Source organism: Suncus etruscus, chromosome 14 (assembly GCF_024139225.1).
Source record: "Suncus etruscus isolate mSunEtr1 chromosome 14, mSunEtr1.pri.cur, whole genome shotgun sequence".
Taxonomy (NCBI): Eukaryota; Metazoa; Chordata; class Mammalia; order Eulipotyphla; family Soricidae; genus Suncus; species Suncus etruscus.
In genome coordinates, this window is record NC_064861.1 from 58,584 (window position 1) to 79,352 (window position 20,769).

General features: G+C 32.6%; 1 protein-coding gene and 2 non-coding genes across 3 annotated transcripts in view; 1 reads left to right on the top strand and 2 right to left on the bottom strand.

Moving 5' to 3' along the window:
- Window positions 1-20,769, bottom strand: part of SPINK5 (serine peptidase inhibitor Kazal type 5) — a gene marked incomplete at its 3' end in the record, with an annotated part of 87,200 nt that overhangs the window by 55,598 nt on the left and 10,833 nt on the right. Inside the window, 4 exon segments of the mRNA XM_049786525.1 lie at window positions 1,239-1,305; window positions 2,730-2,857; window positions 3,883-3,946; window positions 6,108-6,235. Of these exon segments, the coding sequence (XP_049642482.1) occupies window positions 1,239-1,305; window positions 2,730-2,857; window positions 3,883-3,946; window positions 6,108-6,235 (387 nt within the window).
- On the top strand, window positions 15,096-15,228 carry LOC126028761 (small nucleolar RNA SNORA51). The gene has a single exon (XR_007502476.1). It is a non-coding gene; the product is annotated as a small nucleolar RNA SNORA51 (small nucleolar RNA).
- Window positions 15,847-15,909, bottom strand: LOC126029297 (U7 small nuclear RNA). Its single transcript, XR_007502919.1, has one exon. It is a non-coding gene; the product is annotated as a U7 small nuclear RNA (small nuclear RNA).

Consider the following 20,769-nt stretch of genomic DNA (forward strand, 5'->3'; position numbering starts at 1 on the left):
TAGTAATGCTGACTATCTCATAGTGCTTTAAATTTAAATTTTAAACATTTTATTTTGGGTAGAAATTTTCTTTATGAAATACAACTATGAAATGGAAGTATAGCTCATAGCTAAACAAAAAGTATACCTGTGTCTTCCACTAAAAAATGTGTCCTACTTAATCTATAAACATGACATATACTTTGTTCAAAGTTCATATATTGGAAGAAAAACCATTTCACTAGGAGGCTAAGTTTTAATAAATTCAAAAAAATTTTCCAATCCTTATTTTGCTGCTAAGAAAATTAAAGAGAATGACATGCTATTTTCCACACCCAGAACTTCACAAAACTAAAGTTAAAACTCAATGCTCTGACTTCTTAGCAAAAGGTTAGTCATTTAGCAAAATAATTACAATTACTTGCACTGAGACTAAGATTTAATTGTTTGTAATTTAGAATATCTTGGCAGTAATGCCTCTTTAACAAAAGGATTGATTTTTATACTGGATGCGAAATTACATCATTAAAAAGATTAAAAAACTTAATTTAAAGATATTTTAAAACATTTAAGTATATTTAACATTTTACTTTTTTTTGAAATGAGGGATTGTGCCTGGTGGTGCTCAAGGTTTACTCCTGGTTCTGCTATCGAGGATTAGTTATGGCAAGACTCATGGTGCTGGGGATTGAATTTGGGTTGACTACATGCACAGCAAGCAATGTACCTACTAATTACACTTTTACTTCGGACTCTTGTTTGACGTTTTCAATTAAACAGAAGCTGGATCTATTTAAATGTATGTATTCCAATAAAACCATAATGAAAAAAATTAATAGATTCAATATGTGTTAATGGAATTAAACATATCATGTACCAGTTAGGATTGTTTAAGAGTTGGATGCTCTCAGATAATTTCTGTCTAAATTATTATGTTGTATTTTTAAATAATTTATTCAAAGAAAAATGAGTTAATGTCAAGGCCAGGGCAAGTCTGATGAGAATTAAGCAGAATATAATATGTATAAACTCTTTTATTTTCCCTCATTTTTTAAGCAAGAAGAGAACACACAAACTTTACCTTTAAATGACAAGTGCTATTTTAAATTTGAATCCACTAATATTAATGTTAGTGAAGTTGGGAGATTTTTAATTAAGGGGAGAAATTTAATAACTACTATAACCTCAAAAGCTCAATGTTGATTTTTAACTCTGATCTTATGATCATAAGAGCTAAATTGAGCTAGTGAGTAATTTACCTTTTCAACATTTCTCTGACTTCTGGTTTCATTTTCTTTCTTGTTGTTTTCTTTAGCTTCTTTTAAACTATTAAGATTAGAAAATAGTTGGTAAGTTTATGGTCAGATCACAATTTCAGTATTCAGTTCTATGTTTCAGTTCTGTGAACTTTCATCTCTTATGCTGGCGAATGTTAAACTTATTTACCTATAGGAGACAAACATTTCTCTGTTTTGAAAGTACAAACCAAGAATATGGAAGGACATGAAACTGACTCACTGACAGTCAATTAGAAGCTTTGTTCTGTAAGACCAAATGGGTGTGACTTCTTGACTGACAAAACTGTCAGGAAAATTCCCTTTAACTTGCAGAAACAAGAACTTTAAAACAATGCAGAGAGCAGAGTGAAACCAAAAACCTTGTATTTTTGGGTATGTCATCAGATTCTAAATAGCTTTTCATACTTTGTAAGGTATTTGTTTGCCTTCACATGAAAGCACTTTCATTAATAAAAGCCACATTGAACGTTTAAGTGCTTTAATGCCAATTAACCAATTTCAGTATCATCCAGAAAGGAGAAACACCTTAGTTCTAGGAATTAGGGAGGTAACAAATGTTTAAAGTAGTGCATAAAATAACTGTACAGGCATGAATACTCAAATTTGAATATGTTTTAGATAAGAAATTAGAAGTTGGATGGAGTTTCTCTTCGGAGATTAGTTAGAAACACTATTTTGAAAACCTGGCAAGATGTTCTTGAATTAATTTAGTAGTGCATTAGAATTTTCATAGGCAGGTGTGAAGTTAATTGATTAATTAAATCTCTATCTGGATTTCTAAAATTCCATGTTACAGATAACTTTACAAAATGCTAGCATACAGACTCATGAGCCTATTCATTGCTGTTTTTGTTTATTTGAATGCTACACCCAGCAGTGCTCAGAGGACCATATGTGATGCCAAGAATAGAACCAAAATCGAAGGGACACAAAGCAAGCACCTTACCCACTCCAGCCTCTTTTACATTGTTTAAGAGTCAGAATATAAATAATTTTTAGATATTAATAATATCTGGATTTCAGTGATCAGAGCTGTGATACACAGAGAAAAATTTACCCAATATTTTGTCCTTTTATAAAGTTCTGCCTTTCAAACTAATAGTTATTAAGAAACATAAAATTATTATGAATTTAAATGAAAATTTCATGTTGTCTGTTTACCTAAAAATTACATGTCCAATGACTGAACTAGATTCTTCCATGTGAAAGTGCAATTAAAAATTTTAAAATATTGTGTATTATTAAGTAATTAGAATTATAATCTGGAATTTAATAACATATCTGCATTTAAGAAACTTTAATTGATTCTGCGAGTTAGGAAAAAATTAGAGCCTCTGGGAACAAAGAATATTTCATATTATAAAGACAAGCAATTGCATGCTTCCTGAAAAAAGAATTTATAAGAATCAAGTTTATCCTCCTCCTAAGCCCACTATATATAATTGTACTTACAATAACTCAGCACACATTGCACACTTATTTCCATGGGTTCTCCCATCAGGACCAAGAACTGGATCATGCTCCCTTGTGCATCCTAGTATTCCATTTTTTACGTATGGTCGAAAAGCACTACACATATCCTGAAAGACAGGGAAAGGAATTTAGAGTTATTTTTTTTGAAATGCTTATAACACTGCTTTCATATATCATACCAGAAATTATACCGTTTCCCTGTTTTAGGCTCCCGAGAGCAGAAATAGTCACGAAAACAATATCTAGTGTACTAACTATAGTTAGTGGTTCAGTCTAGAAGTCCTTAACCTATTTACTCACTTGTTTATTACTGATAACCTATTCCATGTCAGAATGCCCTCAGCTTGCTCAAAATCTTCAAATGAAGAGACATTTAAAATACAATCAGGTTTTTATCTTGCAGCATGTCATGTTTCAGAACTGAAAACGGGCTATTAAGTAGAAGGGAGGGATAAGTAACTTGGGGTAGTGGAAAAATAATTGATCTCAAGGTAGATGAAACAGTGCCATTGTAACTAAAATATTTTATGCTGTTATACACCATATTTTAATAAAATCAATAAAAATAAGTAAATGTAATGGCAAATCACTAAAAAAATTCTATATATTGATAACTTCAGGTGAACGTTCTAGGAACATACATAACAAGGATACTGAATTTAGGAAAATCACTCACCTAGAAAAAGTTGAGTGTGCTATGTATAAAACACTCGTTTCCCCTACCATATAGGTCCAAAGCATTTTATCATAAAAATAAGCTGGTTTAAATTTCTCAAGTCTTACTCTTTACTGTGGAAAGACTAGCACCATGTAGTTAATTATTTTACCCAAGGTCACCTGACAATGTGCTGGAGTTTCAACTCAGGTTTGGTATCTTTCTATTACACATACAATAATTTTAATATTCTCTTTATTATTTTTCATAGAAATAATAAAGCTAGACTGTCTAATTATCAAAATAATCTGCTTGAATTTCACTTACTATTCTCTTTAATCCAAAGAAGGATTTTCCCAATTCAAGTACAGCAAATATTACTTCCTCCCAGATTCTCCTCCCTGAACTAAAGGTTACAGATAAAAGTCTTCTTTCTCTTTCTCCCAGTGTTTGCACCAGTGTGATTTTCATTCTCACCTGTTCTGGGTCACTGCTCTCACATTTCCCTTCACTTTTTATGTCAACTTGAGACCCGGTTTTACTAGAATTGAAAGGGAGAGATATAGCAGTTCAATAACATGGATTTCTCATTTGATTTTTTTAACACTGATTTCTCATTCAAAGGTAACTTACCTTTACAGTGATTCTCCTTTGTTCCTGAAAACAATTATCACATTGTATTCATTTTTTTTCTTGGTTTGTTTTTGGGCCACACTCTTCAGTGCTCAGGAATAACTCCAGGTGGGGTTTGGGGGAGCACATGTGGTGTCAGGGATTGAATCTTGCCTACTGCACTATCTCTCTGACCTCTATTTTCATTTTTATTTTCTAATCAGTCTGTGTTTATAACTTGACACAAAGAAATAGAATCAAAGAACAATATGATTCGGACTCATTCTTAAAAAAAATGTCAGCCCTTTTCCAGAGAAAATATATATCATGAAAGTGAAAGGTGGTAAGGCTTGTTACTAGATATTAGGTGTCTTCCAAGGGATTCATTGTCTATGTTGGTGTTGCAAGTAAGCAAATTCAAATTCATAGTATTTAGCATTGTATTATACTTTTATTTATTTTAATTATGCTGGATAATATTTTATTTTTATGTAGGTGAGTAAATGTCTATGAAATTTTAATTTAAGAAGAATTTTTACTATATTTGAAGATAGATACAAATAAATAATATAATAATAAATAAATAATAAAAATAAATAAATAAATGTAAGATACATTTTCTACTTTCTATAAAGATAAGGAAGTTTTCTGTTATAGTGTCTATATAACTATAACAATAAAAACAAGTAGCTAAAATAAAGATGAGTTTATTATATCAAAATTACTTAATGGAGGTAAACTATTAATATTAAATTTCAGTATTATTATAAAATTTCCTAGTAAGCAGTGCTAAAAGGCACCAGCAAATTGACTCCTATTGTTACAATTTGTAGGCTAAAGGCTAGAGAGATGATATGGTGGCTTTCTCATTTTTTGCTTAAGATGACTTGGGTTTGATCTCTGCACTCGTATGGTGCCCCACCATGAGTGAACCCTGAGCACAGAGATAGGAGTAAGCATGAGAAAAGCTAGTATGACCCCACAAACAAAAATAAGTTAAAGTTAAAAAAGTATGAACCAGATTAGGGGAAAGATAGTACCTCTGAACTAGATTTAAGGAATCAATCACAGGACTCTCCCAATTAAGCAACAATATAAAGTAAGTATGCAATGTTTTCCTATCACTATTACAGAATAAACATCTAATAGAAAAATCTTAATTTCCTATGTCTATTTTTTTCTTCTTGTGAAGAATAAAGGCATAATTTGAATGTATTTCATCAGATTACTACAAACTTTCTCAAAAATTGGCTGAGAAAAACTGGTTGATTTTCTCAGTTTCTAAAAAACTGAAGAGTAGAATTTAGGATTGAAGTCACAAGCTAGAACCTGAAAAACAGGTCTATCATCTTGTTGGTTGAGGACAATTGATAACCAAACCTTCAACTGAGGGTGGAGAAGGAACTCATGGTGACAAAATATAGGACAGAGAAATATCTAACTATGTGACAAAGATTGAGTAGATGGGAAGATGTTCAATATTAAAAGTTTCAATTACCTATTCTAACATATAAATGTTAATCATACTATTATTTGATTATTAATTCTTTGTGAAAAAAGATCTACTTCTAAATATAAAGTAGAAGCTAAATAGATGGCAATATACAAATATGTATGCAAGTGTCTGTGTGGATCTGATGCATTTTTGTGTTGAGGGAATCATGCTTTTATAGTGAAAAACATTCATACATCTAATAAAAATAACATCAAGGAATTCCTTGCAGAATTATAAAGCTTTACTAGATATATTTTGGGGGTTTGGACCACATCTGGTGACGTTCAGAGGTTACTCCTGGCTATGTGCTCAGAAATCGCTCCTGGCATTGGAGATTATATGGGACACTGGGGCATCAGACCACCTTCCATCCCAGATTAGGCACATGCAAGGCAAATGCCCTATTGGTTGCGCTACTGCTCTGGTCTCTAGATATATATTTTTTACTTAAGAGAAGTGGTTAGGAAAGTTCATGAATGACTGTCTCTACTTAATGGATTGTTATCTTAAAAACTATAGTAAAATTGTCTCATATACAGAATCCATGTCATTCTAAAGAGTCTTATGGAGGAAGCACGTTTCAGAGAATACTCACAGATTCTCAGCACAGAGTACACATCTGTTACTGTATGTTTTCCCATTTGTGCCACAAACAGCTGCATTATCAAAGGCACAGAAATAATCCTTATCTTTTTCTCCTTTCTGGAAATCATCACAATTCAACTGCAAGGAAAAGTTTCAAGGAACATCAAAGTTAAGCAATGAAATAAACCATTTAAATTACTTAAGAAGTGAAACATTATAAGGGCACAGTATACTAATAAAATAATATACAATAAAATATTATTTAAGAAATATATTTATTTTAAAGATATAACTATAATTAGAAATATATTTAGATTTTAGAAGCAGGAATTTAAACATGATTTTAGTCACTTGTTCTATGCATGAGTAAACTAGGGAAAACCTTTAATACAAAACAGTCATACTAGTTGTTTATTAAACTACCATTTTCTCAACAGTGTTGATGAGATAGATTTGGTAGATATGGGTAAAAAAATCTTTTCATAAACTATATAAATCACAGTAAACTTGCAATTGTTTTTTTTTTGTTTGTTTGTTTGTTTGTTTTTTTGGTTTTTGGGCCACACCGGCAGCGTTCAGGGGTTACTCCTGGCTGTCTGCTCAGAAATAGCTCCTGGCAGGCACGGGGGACCATATAGGACACCGGGATTTGAACCAACCACCTTTAGTCCTGGATCGGCTGCTTGCAAGGCAAATACCGCTGTGCTATCTCTCCGGGCCCAAAACTTGCAATTGTTATAAATAGGATTGTGATTAAGAGAAAAATGGCTGGGTATAAAAGTCTTAATTTATCACTTAGTTGCTATGTGATTTTGGAAATTATTTAACCCCTCTGTTTTTTAGTGTGCCCATTTGCAAAATTGTAATATTACTAACCTTTAAGAATACTAGATATTTAAGTGTATTAATAGACACACAGTGTTATGAGATGGGCCTAAAACATAATATAAAAACATAAACTTCCATTGGTTTTAGTTGTAGACTTTTTTCCTATTGACATTCAAGTTGAAACTAAACAGTTTTTGGGGATATTGGCAAAATTACAAATCATCGCACTAATCATTTGAAATATACTAATACCCATATAGGTAGAAAATCTGCAGTAGGAAAGTTGTGTTCGAAGAATAGGGTTGAATACAACCCTATGATGTGAATTCACATCTTCAAATTATGCTCTTCTTATCTGTAAATGGGTATTCATACTATATACACATTGTGAATTTGTGATACTATAAATGATTAAAACATTATTTGACATCTCATTTTTGGAAATTAGTTGATATATTATATATTACATATTATATAGAGACCTTTATATATATGAGTATATATACTCATATATAATACAGAGGATTGAATTTATCCTAAAATTTAAGAATAAAACTAGAAGATACTTTTTCTTGGCACACTACAAAATAAAAAATTGAAGTTATTGTAATAGGAAAAATCATTTAATTATAGAAATGGAACACTAATAATATATATCTGTGATCTAATTTTTATGCAAACTAAAGAAAAAAGTAGGATAAGTACAAATCTATGAAGTATTTATAAATCAAAAAATTGTATTGGGGAACTCCCTTGAGACAGTTCAAAGAAAAATAAATTAAAATAGTAAAAATGCTACAAGCTGTAGACCATATTCATGTCATATGCTTTTTGGAATAATAAAACTATAGTGAAAATAAGTTAAATGTTATACAGATGTTTCATTCACACAGTTGTTTATGACACCATACTAGGTTCTAATTATTAAACTAAACTGTGACATTCTAATAGCAAAAAGAAATAGACTGAAGAATTTGCTTACTTATGTATATAAGCAATACAATAAATTGAAATTATAAAAAGCACTATGAAAAATAAACTGGAATGCAATAGTGGCTATTTAATCTAGTATAAAAAAGATTTCTCTATAAAAGTAACTGTAGAGGTGAGATCAGAATAGGGAGTTGGCCATTAGAGATATAAGGGAAACTTTATTCCAGAAAGAAACTGTAATGTGTTACTGAAAAGGCAGAAAGTCCTTAAAGGAATTTAAGAAAAGTGCAGAAGAGTTTCTATTTTTCTCTAAAAATAATTTCTCTCAAAAACACACAGATACATAACAATACATATCAGACTTTGGTGCTTGGCATTCTCACTGCTGTCCACTGTACCAACAAAATCAATAGTAGCATACCAGGACATGGGTGTTGTCGAGGTGATGGCAGGGCAGAAGGAAAGCCCAGCTGGGAGGTGATGAGAACAGGTGTGTCATTTTCTATTCCTCCCCCTCCTCCTACTCCTCCAAACCTCAAGGGCTGGACATTTACCTACAAAGAAACTCTTTCCCTAAGTGTGACTAGTTCTGCGAGCTGACAGGTAGACTCCTGCGCTGTTGGAGTGGCAACTAACCGGTGTGGGTAATTATAATTCCAGAACTTTCAGGTCTGGGTTTGATCCTTTTGGTCACTTTTGCACTCACTAGAAGACCATACTTAATTTTACCCTTGAACTTTAATTGTACTTTATCTACTTTAATCTAGTTGTGTAATTAAAAAAACACCATGAAATCTCACAGTAAAGCATTTTTATATATGAATACTAAAACAACTGAAAATATATATAGCAAAATGAAATACTGAAGTAGAATTGTTTGAATGCATAAGAAAACATTTCATTAAGACAATAACATTGTTTTGAGAAGGCTTGCTATGTACAGAAGGAAAGAAAAGAGAAGCTATAATTGCAAAGGAGGAAAATGTAGAAGTTTAGCTATGGAAATACTTTATTACAATAAACTAAAAAATAAAGAGTAAAAGTGGGATAGCTACAAATTAAAATATGCAATTAATTTGTGAACAAGAAAATCAGGTCATGAAACTCCATATAATGAAGCTTTATATAATTCACTGATTTATGATTAAAAAGAATTGTCAAGATAGAAAATCTTGACTTTTTTCTTTTCTTGTTTCTTTGTAATTTGTCATTATGATAAGATAAATGCTAGTTTATTGTGCTAATCATGTCACAATAGCTGCAAATAAAATACTTTGTTTTACACTTTAACCTTCATAGATTTGTTGTGAAATTATTTTTGAAACTAAAAAATCATAAAGAAATGTTCATCAGGGTAATAAATAAAATAGTGAAGAATAGCTAAAGAAAGAAACTTAATTTTAATGGAAACTAATTTAAAATGTTAAAATCTTCACTCTTCCTTTTCTATGTGGATGCCCTTGATGTCCTTTTTTCTTGTCTAATTGCTATGGCAAGTACTTCCAGTACTATGTTAGATAGAGTGGTGAGAAGGAGACTGGTGGGAATGCATATTGATCCATTCATTTTGGAAAACAATATGAACATTCCTCAAAACGCTATAAATTGAGCTTCCATAAGTTCCAGCAATACTGCTAAATCAATTATATCCCAAGAACACAAAAAAATACAAAATGACCTCTGCACTCCTATGTTTATCACAGAATTATTCACAATAGCCAAAATCTGGAAACAACCTAGGTGCCTGACAAAAGATGAGTGGCTAAAGATACTGTGGTATATCTACACAATAGAATACTATGCAGCTGTTAGGAGAAAAATTAAGTCATGAAATTTGTTTACACATAGTGTATACAAAATGAAGATCATTATGCGGAGTTAAATTAGCTAGAGGAAAAGGGATAGACATAGAATAATCTCACAAATTTGTGATATATAGAAAAAGAAGAGATATGGTATTTAATAACCAGAGATAATAGAGATGAGTCAGGAGATTCATCCCAGAGTAGGAAACTCACCACAAAGAGTTAGAATACAGAAGGATCTTCTAGGAAAATATGAGTTGAAAGTGATGACTCTGAACAAGAACTTGGTGCTAAAAGCAATATGCAAGGCACCACTCCTCCATTAAAAATAATGTAAAACACAGTGTCAAAATGAGATGAAAGAGAGAGAAGGGGAGAGTGAGAGCATAGGGGAGAGAGTAGCAAATTGTCTGCCCTAGAGACAGACAGGAGAGAGAATGGGAGGGAAATGGGAGACATTGGTGGGAAGGGTGCATGGGTGAAGGATAGTGTACATTATATGAGTGAAACCCAACAGTGAATAATATTGTAACCATGGTGCTTTAATAAAGCAATGAATAAATACAAAATAAAATAAAATTGTGAAGTTTCAAAAAGGAATTAAATATGAATAAGAAAACATTCAATAAAGTAAAGAAGAAAACTTTGTAGAATTAAGGAAAAATAAAAGGAGAAAAAATAGGCTTCATACACATGCCATAAAATTCATTAAATTTAATGGTTTTTAGATTTTAAATTTTAAATCATGCAATTTAATGATTTTTAGATTTATGAAGTGGCAAAACTTTCCTAATCCTCCCATCATCCGGATAAATTTTGTTATGGGATCACACTTGGTGGTGCACAGGACTTATTTCTGGTTCTGCACTCAAAGAACTCTCCTGGCAAGCCTCGGAGGGCCTATGGAGTGCCAGGAATCAAACCTGGGTCAGCTGTATGCAAGGCATGTACTCTACTGGCTCCACATCACTCTAGCCCACTTAATATATTATTAATGTTTATTTTTCTTAATTACTCCCAGAACTCAGCTCTAGTCTTAGATAACTACTAAACTCCTAACTTAAAAAACTTGCTCTCTGATTCATGGAATAATAAATATTTTATCATTTTACTATGGATTCCTTCACTTTGCCTAATGGTTTTGAGGCTCATCTCTCATATCTATGGTATGTTTTATTACATAAATTAAGTTCATCTTTATTCATACTGTGCAGGAAATTTAAATACTTATTTTGAACCCATTTGAAATTACTGAGAACAATATTCATATAAAGATTCACAGGGGCCAGACAGACCTGGCTTTTAATTTTATTTTAATATATTCAATTTATAGTTTAACTTAATAATCTAAAAACATGAAACTGACCAAATTTGTAAAAGCCAGTGTACATATTGTAATATACATGTGTATTTGTGTTGTGTTGAAAGTTAAAGACTCTAAGACCTTTCTTTGAGTCTTTGTCAAAGACTAAGATAAAAGATGTTCTTCCTAAGTGTTATTCCAATATTTTGGAACATGTAAACATTCTGTTTTCTCCATGATTTTAATATTTTTATTTTCTGTCTTTGCAATTTAAAAGTACTTAGTGTGTGCCTGATTCTGGTTCATTTATTTATTTAAATTTATTGATTGATTCATTCTGGAGCACATCCTATGCTGCTTAGGGCACCTGATTCTGAACCCAAATATCACTGACTCCTCTGGTGCTAAGTAGCTATGAATCCAACTGGATGATTCACACGCAAGGGTGATTTGTACCTCTAGTACAAATTGTTTTTATTGTATTGTGAATGTAATTAGTAAATTAATTTTCTCATTATTCATTATTAGTATGTAGAAATACAATTTAGTCTGTTGATCATGTCTGCTGAGACTTTATAAGTATATTATTTAATTCTAATAATTTTAATTGGGAAAACTTAAAACTTGATATGTATAGATATTCTTGAAATTAATTACAGTTGTTTTACTTTAATTCAAATTACTTTTAATCAATTAAACAATATTCCATAAGACAGTGCCTAGTTTATCCTTTCTTAGCTGAGCGTCATATTTAAGGGTCATAACCTAAGGTCATATTGTTTTTCTGTTTTTTTGTATTGGGGCCACACCTGGTGACTTCCAGGTGTTACTACTGGCTTTATGCTCAGAATTTACTCCTTGAGGCTTGAGGATCATATGGAATACCAGCGAAATTTAAGTCAAAAACGTAAGTGGGGAGAGAGAGATGGCAGGAAAGGGAGGAAGAGAAAGGGAGGGAGGGAGGAAGATGGAGGAAAGGAGAGAGGGAAAAAGAGGAAGAGGACTGTGGAAAAGCAAGCAAGCAAAGATAGAAATGTGTTCAAAGGAGAACAGTGTCCAAAAAAGCAAGCGTGAATCTGGAATATTTTTTTAAGATTTAATATTCTTACTCAGTTTTTATTTATTTATTTTCTTAGTGCCACATCTGATGATGCTCAGGCATTGCTCCTGGCAGTCTCAGGGTTTCATATGGGATGCCATTTGCCTGAGTTGGAACCCGGATTAGCCGCATGCAATGCAAAAGCCTACCAGCTATGCTATAACTCCGCCCCTTCATTTATACTTTTATCTCACCCTCCTTTATTTTTGTCCTTTGTTTTTGTTTGTTTTGTGTTTTATTACTTTTCAGTAACTTCTTTCTATGGTTTTTCATTTTCTTTTCTTTTCTTCTTTTTTTTTTTTTTTTTGTGTGTGTGGTTTTTGGGTCACACCCGGCAGTGCTCAGGGGTTACTCCTGGCTTCATGCTCAGAAATTGCTCCTGGCAGGCACGGGGAACCATATGGGACGCTGGGATTCAAACTGATGACCTTCTGCATGAAAGGCAAACGCCTTACCTCCTTGCTATCTCTCCGGCCCCTTCTTTTTTTTAAACTTGGTGCAGGAGATTGAATTTTATCTGTAAATTTTTTAGGGTTCATATTGGTATCATGTGATTTATTCCTAGTTTTGTTATTGTTTTCTTGTTCAATTTATCTATATGTCATCTGCTTTTGGAAGGGTATGTTTTGGGTCACATCAGCAGTGTTCAGGGGATCATATGGAATTCTGGGGATTGAACCTGGGTCGACTGCATAATAGGCAGGCAGTATCCACTGTACATAGTACATTGAACAGTGCCCATTGAAGCCTCACTCACTCGAGCCCCAGCCTGTCTGCTTTCACAATTTTTTTTTCTGATTTTGTTTTTGGATTATACCTAGGGATGTACAAGACTTACTTACCCTTGGCTCTGCATTAAGGAATTAATCCTGGTGTTGTTCAGGGGTCAGCATATGGTTCTGTAGATATAACCCAGATTGGCCATGTGGAAGACAAACAGCCTACCAACCAACCCTACACACTATACTATCACTCCAGCCCCATTTGTATTTTTAGATATCTGATATATAGTGTATTTAGTAATATTTAGTATATTTCCTCTGCTTGGTTGCTCATATTTTCCAAATTTCTTGAGATAATTTTAAATAATAAACTTAAGAAATTTTTGCCTCTTAAGACTTTTTTTTGGGGGGGCCACACCCAGTATCTCTCAGGGGTTACTCCTGAGAAATCACTCCTGGCTACGTGGACTACATAGGATGCCAGGATCGAACCCGCGTCCTTCCTGTGTCAGCCTCGTGCAAGGCAATCGCAATCACCCTACCGCTGTGGCACCACTCTAGCCTACCTCTTAGACATTTACAATTCTGTACACTATTTTATTTGAATCTCATAAGTCTTAAATTGTTTTTATGTTTATTACTTCACTAGATAACATTCATTATCTGATTTGAATCTTTTGTATGATTTAAATTTAATAGGTGTTTATATCTTGAAGAATGTTCTGTTTATTGAAAGGAATGTACTTTATTGATGACTATAACGCAATCATGAACAATTTATCTGTAAAAATGTTGTATTATGAACAACTCTGTAACCATGGTGCTTAAATAAAAAAATTAATTAAAAATAGAAAATAATTTACCTTTTATAATCATCTCTATATTTTGATTAGAGTGGCATGTATGAAAATATCTTTGATATTTTATAAGTTGTCTACAGTTTTTAAAAGTATTTAAATCTGAACTGTTTGTTACTTGTTTCTTGTTTTGTTTTATTTTGTTTTCTCTTTATTTTTAATTTTGGTTTTGGAGCCACATAGGCTATGCTCAGGGCTTACTCCTGGCTTTGTGTTCAGGGCCTTTTCTGGCAGGATTTGGGTAACACATGTGGTGCATGAGGAAACACATGAGGTTTCAATGAGGGTTAGCTAAAGTTTTAAGCAAATGCCTAACCTGGTATATTATCTCTGGCCCCTCATCTTCTTAAAACATTACTTATTAAATTTTGGGACATATGCTTATTATAGAATTGACTTGCAATTTTTCTTTTTCTTTTTTTTTTTTGTTTTTGTTTTTGTTTTTGGGCCACACCGGGTGACACTCAGGGGTTACTCCTGGCTATGCACTTAGAAATTGCTCCTGGCTTGAGGGACTATGTGGGACGCTGGGGATGGAACCGTGGTTTGTCCTATGATAGTGCAGGCATGGCAGATGCCTTACCCCTTGCACCATAGCTCTGGCCCCAGCAATTTTTATTTTTCATAGGTTTTAATTGTTTCTTAGTTGATATATATGGTTATATGATATCATATATCATATGTCATATGATATATATGATTAGTTGATATAAGGTAGTTATTATTTATTGTCTTATATTTTGCTAAATTGATAATTCTTAAATTGCCATATGTCTAATAATATATGTCTTAATTTTTCATATAAATAGGGATTATTTTTCTCTTTTATAATATATTCAGCATATTATCTCAGTGTCATTTTAAGACTTTGTATCTTTAAGGTCAGAATGATAGCATAGAGAGCAGGGTGCTTGGCTTCTATGAGGCTGACTCGGATTCGATCTCAGGCCTTCTATTTGGTCCCTCTAGCCAGCCATGAGTGATTCCTGAGCACAGAACCAGGAGTAACCCCTGAATACTGTAGGGTGTGGTATTTTAATTACTTTTTTTCACATCCTCTCTCAAACTGAGGTTGGAAGCCTCTAGACAGGACTCTGCCTATTTTCAGCATATTTGATTTTTGATTGAGAAGAGGACATATTAGGTGATGGGTATTCCCCTGATTCAATGTGAATATGTACCCAAAATACTACAGTGAAAGATATGTAAGCCATTATGAAAAAAAAATTGTGTTTTTAATCAGAAATTTTCTTTGACTTACATGTATTATTATTATATCAATTATATTATATGTTATGTTATGTCACTATATTATGTTATATTAGTTTACCTCATTATGTTAATCAATTTTGTCCTTTAAAAGAATTCTTACTTTAAAAAAACAAACAAAAAAAAACAACTTTAGTTTGCTCTGAAGAAAAAAAAAATAAAATAAATAAAAGATAAGATAAGGCCTCCCAAATCTTACCACAGGCTGTGTTCTTTACACTGGCTGTATAGAAAGAGGAGGTACAGTAAAGGTACCCCATATACACCTCAACACAGGCCCCTTGCCGGGTATGTATTGTGAATTGGGGGACAAAAAAAAAAAAAAAGAAACTTTAAAAAATGTAAAGGGTTCTTTCTGTATCTTTGAATCTAAGTAGAATCTACAATAGTTCAAAGATTTTTTATTATGTGGCAATCTGTCTTTTGATTGGGATGTTTGAAATTGACATCTAATAAACAAATAATATGGCTATGTCCATACTTACTGAATTTCTATTTGTTTTTTTCTATTCTCTTATACTTTTTACTTTGGAAAATCTCTACTGTGAATTAAAGTTACTACAAATAAATTTGTCTTCTAGAATTCCCATGTATTAACATACTTGTTAACTCAAGGTTTCTCTATTTAATTTTAATTAATAATTTCTCTATAATTTATAAACAATTTTATTTTGTTTGTTTTTGGGCCACACCTCACAGTATTCGGAGAGTACTCCTGGCTCCAGGCTGAGGAATCATGCAGACTCTGGGATTGTATCGCATGATGGAGATAAAACCTAGTTTAGTTGCATGAAAAGCATGTTCTCCACTCATTGTACTATTTCTGTGAACCACCATTGTTAGTTTTTATAGATTTAACACAAAATTTACTATTATTGGGCTTTATGTAATCTCAGGGTTTATTTTAGACTTTCTTTCTTTTTTTTTTTTTTTTTTGGCCTTCCGGTGGAGACCAGAAGGTCTGCTGGACAAATTCTAATAAAAGCTGTAACACTTATTTTTAGACTTTCTACTAAACTTTTCTATTTGTGAGAAGAGGAGGATACTAGAATAGGTCTCAGTAGGCCAGGAGGCTTCACAAGTGATTCTTGATCAAACAGATCAGCAGTTTTATGCAAGGATGCTGTGATGCTCTCTCCCTGGAGTGCTGGGAATGTATGAACCATTCTGGTGGTTCAGGGCCTTCAGGGCTCCCCCCAGCAATACTCTGCAGGTAGTCAAAGCAAGCTGGAACATATCCTAGGTCTTCACCCTAAACTTTGTACTGCCTTCCAGTCCTTTACTGAAAAGTTCAAGTTACTGTATTTCTCAAATTCAGAGTTTTCAGTTGTAATAAATATTGCTATTTCCTCACTTAAGAAAATATATATTTATTGCTCTCATACTTTACTATCGTTTTTCAAATACAGAATTTTTAGTGCTTGAAAACTTTTTAAATGACTATTTTGTATCTTTACCACTTCTAACATGTTAGAGACAGACATTTTTCATTTGACAAACTCCTCCTTTTCCCTTGAGTATGGATAATATATACAAATCATTTTATCTTCTATAATCTTGGTTGGAAATTAAATCGGGTTGGGTTACATACAAGGCAAGTACATTAACCTTTGTAAGTTACTTTTCTCCATTCCTTTACATAATATTTTATACCTACTCAGGATTATGACTGCATTAAACATGACTTTTATTTCATTTTTCTTATTTTGCGTTGACTAAATCTTTGTGTGAAACTGTTGTTATGCTTGATTAAATATTTATAGTTTTTAAGTTTTTAAACTTGGAATTCTAGATTTCTCTTCTTGCAACTGTATTGCTTAGCAGTCAGCCAATGATTTAACACATTTTATGCTCAAATACCTCAAGGCAGTAAGTCTTCTGAGCTCTAAAAATGGAACTGTGTGTATCAGGGAGGAAACTCATCTCATGTTTACCCATAACATTTACTTTACCCTTTGATTTTGTTGTGTGTCTACTTGTTTAAATACAATAATGTGGTTATGTGGGACTTTGTAAATTGTCTAGTTTCTCTTCAGCTTCTCCTGCCATGTATTAAGACCATCATTAAGACTATGTATTAAGACCATGTATTAAGACATGTAGTAAGCCAGAAATATGACTGCCCTAACCTTGTTACAACCTCAAGTCATCCTCTTTATTCTTGATAATGATCATGACTTCTGAATGAATCTCCCTGTCTGATTATTGGCTTTTACTCCAAATTAGGTAAGTATGCCCTGTTTAGAAGAGATTTTATCCAACCAAATAATGGAGGTGAGATGAAACCACAACAAATACCACGCCTTACTGTCTATATACAAATTATGTCCAAGAATTTTATGAGTTATTTTTTCATTACATAGACTCAGGTGAAAATCCAGAGGATTAAAAGACTTTTTTAAATAGTTGCTTTAGGGAGAGAGGTTTCGTTGGCTTCCTCATTAAACCACAGTCTAAGGTGATACTCCTTAATGTAAGTTGTTTTTTGTTTGTTTGTTTTTCGGGCCACACCCGTTTGATGCTCAGGGTTTATTCCTGGCTAAGCACTCAGAAATTGCCCGTGGCTTGGGGGGACCATATGGGACGCCAGGGGATCGAACCTCGGTCAATCCTTGGCTAGCGCTTGCAAGGCAGACACCTTGTCCTTAATGTAAGTTTACACTGATTTCCAAATTAGATAAGAAATGTTAAAAATAAAAAGTATAATAATTTACATATGTTTAAATTTTTCCAAATAAAAATTAATGATTCAAATCCAATAGCATATAAATTAGGTACCTGCAGTTAAGAATATTACGCATAAATGACTTTGTCAGCATTAGTAAATTTATCTAAAATTTATTACATTAGTATTTTAAAAGAGAAAAATCATGAAATTATTTTAAAAGTTGCACAAAAGGCATTTTAGAATACTAAGAGTAGAAATATCTTATATTGTGAAAGGTTATGAAAGACTCACATATAGTAAGAATTATATTTAGTGGTTAAGCTTAAGATATATATATATATATATATATACACACACACACACACACACACACACACACATATGGGGTCAGCGTGATAGCGCAGCGGTAGGGCATTTGCCTTGCATGCGGCTGGCCAAGGACGGACCTGGGTTCAATCCCTGGCCTCCCATATGGTCCCCCAAGCCAGGAACGATTTCTGAGCAAAACCAGGAGTAACTCCTGAGTGTCACTGGGTGTGGCCCAAAAGCAAAAACATAATTTGTATAAAGACAGTAAGGGGTTGTATTTGTTGTTCCATCTCAATTCCATTATTTGGCTGGATAAAGCTCTACTAAACAGGGCAGACTTACCTAAGTTGCAGTAAAAGCCAATAATCAGACCGGGGGTACATTCAGAAGTCACGATCATAATATAAATATGAGTCTAGTTTGATGTTTATTATTATAACAATCAACTATTAAACACTACATTCATTCCAATATATTAAAATAAATTTAAATGATGTGATTGAAAAGATGAATTATAAAGTTCCTAATATATGTGGTGATGTCAATTACCAAGAAAAATAAAATTTCTAATATATCATAATTTATAGATGATAAAAATTTTAATATAACCTCTAAATATTAATGGACTATTTCTTTTTTTTTTTTTTTTTTTTTTTTTTGGTTTTTGGGCCACACCCGGTGACGCTCAGGGGTTACTCCTGGCTATGCGCTCAGAAGTCGCTCCTGGCTTGGGGGACCATAGCCGGGGGATCGAACTGCGGTCCGTCTCCTAGGCTAGCGCAGGTAAGGCAGGCACCTTACCTCGAGCGCCACCGCCCGGCCCCTAATGGACTATTTCTAAATAAGATGGAAGTACAATAAAAATACTACTCAATAAACAGTTTAACTGCAATTTTTCTAGATTATAAATAATTATAAAATACACATTAAGTATGTTTAAGAGTTTCTATAGACTATATGTATTAATAACAAGGCATTCAGTGCCCTTGAATCGATCAAGTTATTATTAAGAAAAGCAAATTCTACTCAATTTAATATATGTTGATTTTCTATAGTCAAATTGATCTTTTCATAAATTCAGCAAACTTTTTTTGTTTTGTTTTTTTGGGCCACACCCAGTGACACTCAGGGGTTACTCCTGGCTGTGCACTTAGAAATATGGGTTGCCGGGCGATCATTTCGAGATCCATCCTGGATCAGCCGCATGCAAGGCAAGTGCCATAGCACTACATTACCACTCTGGCCCAAATTCTGCAAACTTTTTATTTATACTAAGATGAATAAAGCACATTAATTACTAAGTCAATTCTGATAAAAAAGAAAACCTGGAATGAGACTGCTTTATTAGTTATTAAAGCAATGAGATAATCTGATCAGAGAGGATTAAAAATCACAGGCATATGTATGAACTAATATACTAAAAATTGGCAACTTAAATTAATTATAATTCATTGAATGATTCAATTAAAAATAAAAATTTCTATATGGACTAAATATATAAAGATAAGAAATTATGGAGATTTGGAAAGGATAATAAAAAATGGAGGTGACCAAAAGATATAACTTCATGACCATATCAAATATTGATAGACATTTAGTCATATACTATGAAAGAATATGAGGAATAATTGTGAACAAGAATAGAGAATTGATGACTACAGGGGAAATTTCTTGAATAGGTGGAGAATTTTATTCTGAGAATGTCTACAGAAGAACCATATTAGTGAAGAAATTGATGATGCAAGAAAAATGCAACTATAGGGGAAAATTGATGGTGTAACTATCAATGGGTGATAAAAAGAGTCAGGGATAAATTTTGGTGAGAGAAATCTAAGCAGAGAAAGAAGATAATTGTTCTTTTTCTTTTTTACTCTTGCAGAGTAAATTAAGAACAAAAAACCATTGTAATTGATTAAATTCATATGTATACAAAGAAGTAAAATGTACTAAAAAGCATTTAAAAGACAGTGAAAACTTAATTGCCTTGTGGCCAGAGTTGTGGCGCAAGTGGTAGGGCATTTGCCTTGCTTGTGCTAACCTAAGACAAACCGAGGTTCGATCCCCTGATTTCCCATAGGTCCCCCAAGCCAGGAACTATTTCTGAACACATAGCTCGAAGTGTCACCTGAATGTCACTGGCTGGGGTCAAAAAAACAAAAACAAAAACAAAAATAAAAAAATTAATTACCTTAATTTATAAATAAATTCTTGATTAGAAACACAATATGAATGAACTATGAAATTTAGAGGTAAAATTATAACTCAGGTATAAAACATTATCAGAATAATATGTCTTAAATTTCTTTTTTTGTGATTTAAAAAGTTATTTATAATTAACCCAATTATGCATATGATAATAATTTAGACATAGGATGTTTCAAAATGAATCTCACCACCAATATCAACCTTCCTCCGCCAATTTTCCCAGAGATCATCCCATGCCACCATTCTCCATCACAGCCTGCCTTCATAGTAGGCACCTTTTAAAGTTTAAGTCTCATGAAAGTTCTTTTTAAAAACACCTGACTAGTAAAATGTATAAATAGATTTGTTAAGAGTACTTTGTGTGAATACATTTTGTTTGTGTCTTTTTAAAATTTTATTTATTTTACAATATTTTTATGCTATTTATGTGTTAGTTTTACATGAAGGAAAAAAGGAGAATGAGATTGGGCCTTACAGAATGTCTGATGTTGTATGTGGAAAATAAAGCAAATTTATGTTACTTGAGCCACACAGGTTTGTAGAGCATAGAAGTAAATTCCTTTTGCTCAAATCAAGGATTTTCTATTAACTAAATATACTGCTTGCTAACTATATTAAAACATAGTTAAGCATAGTTTAAACATAGTTAACTATGTTTTAAAAGTGAGACTGGT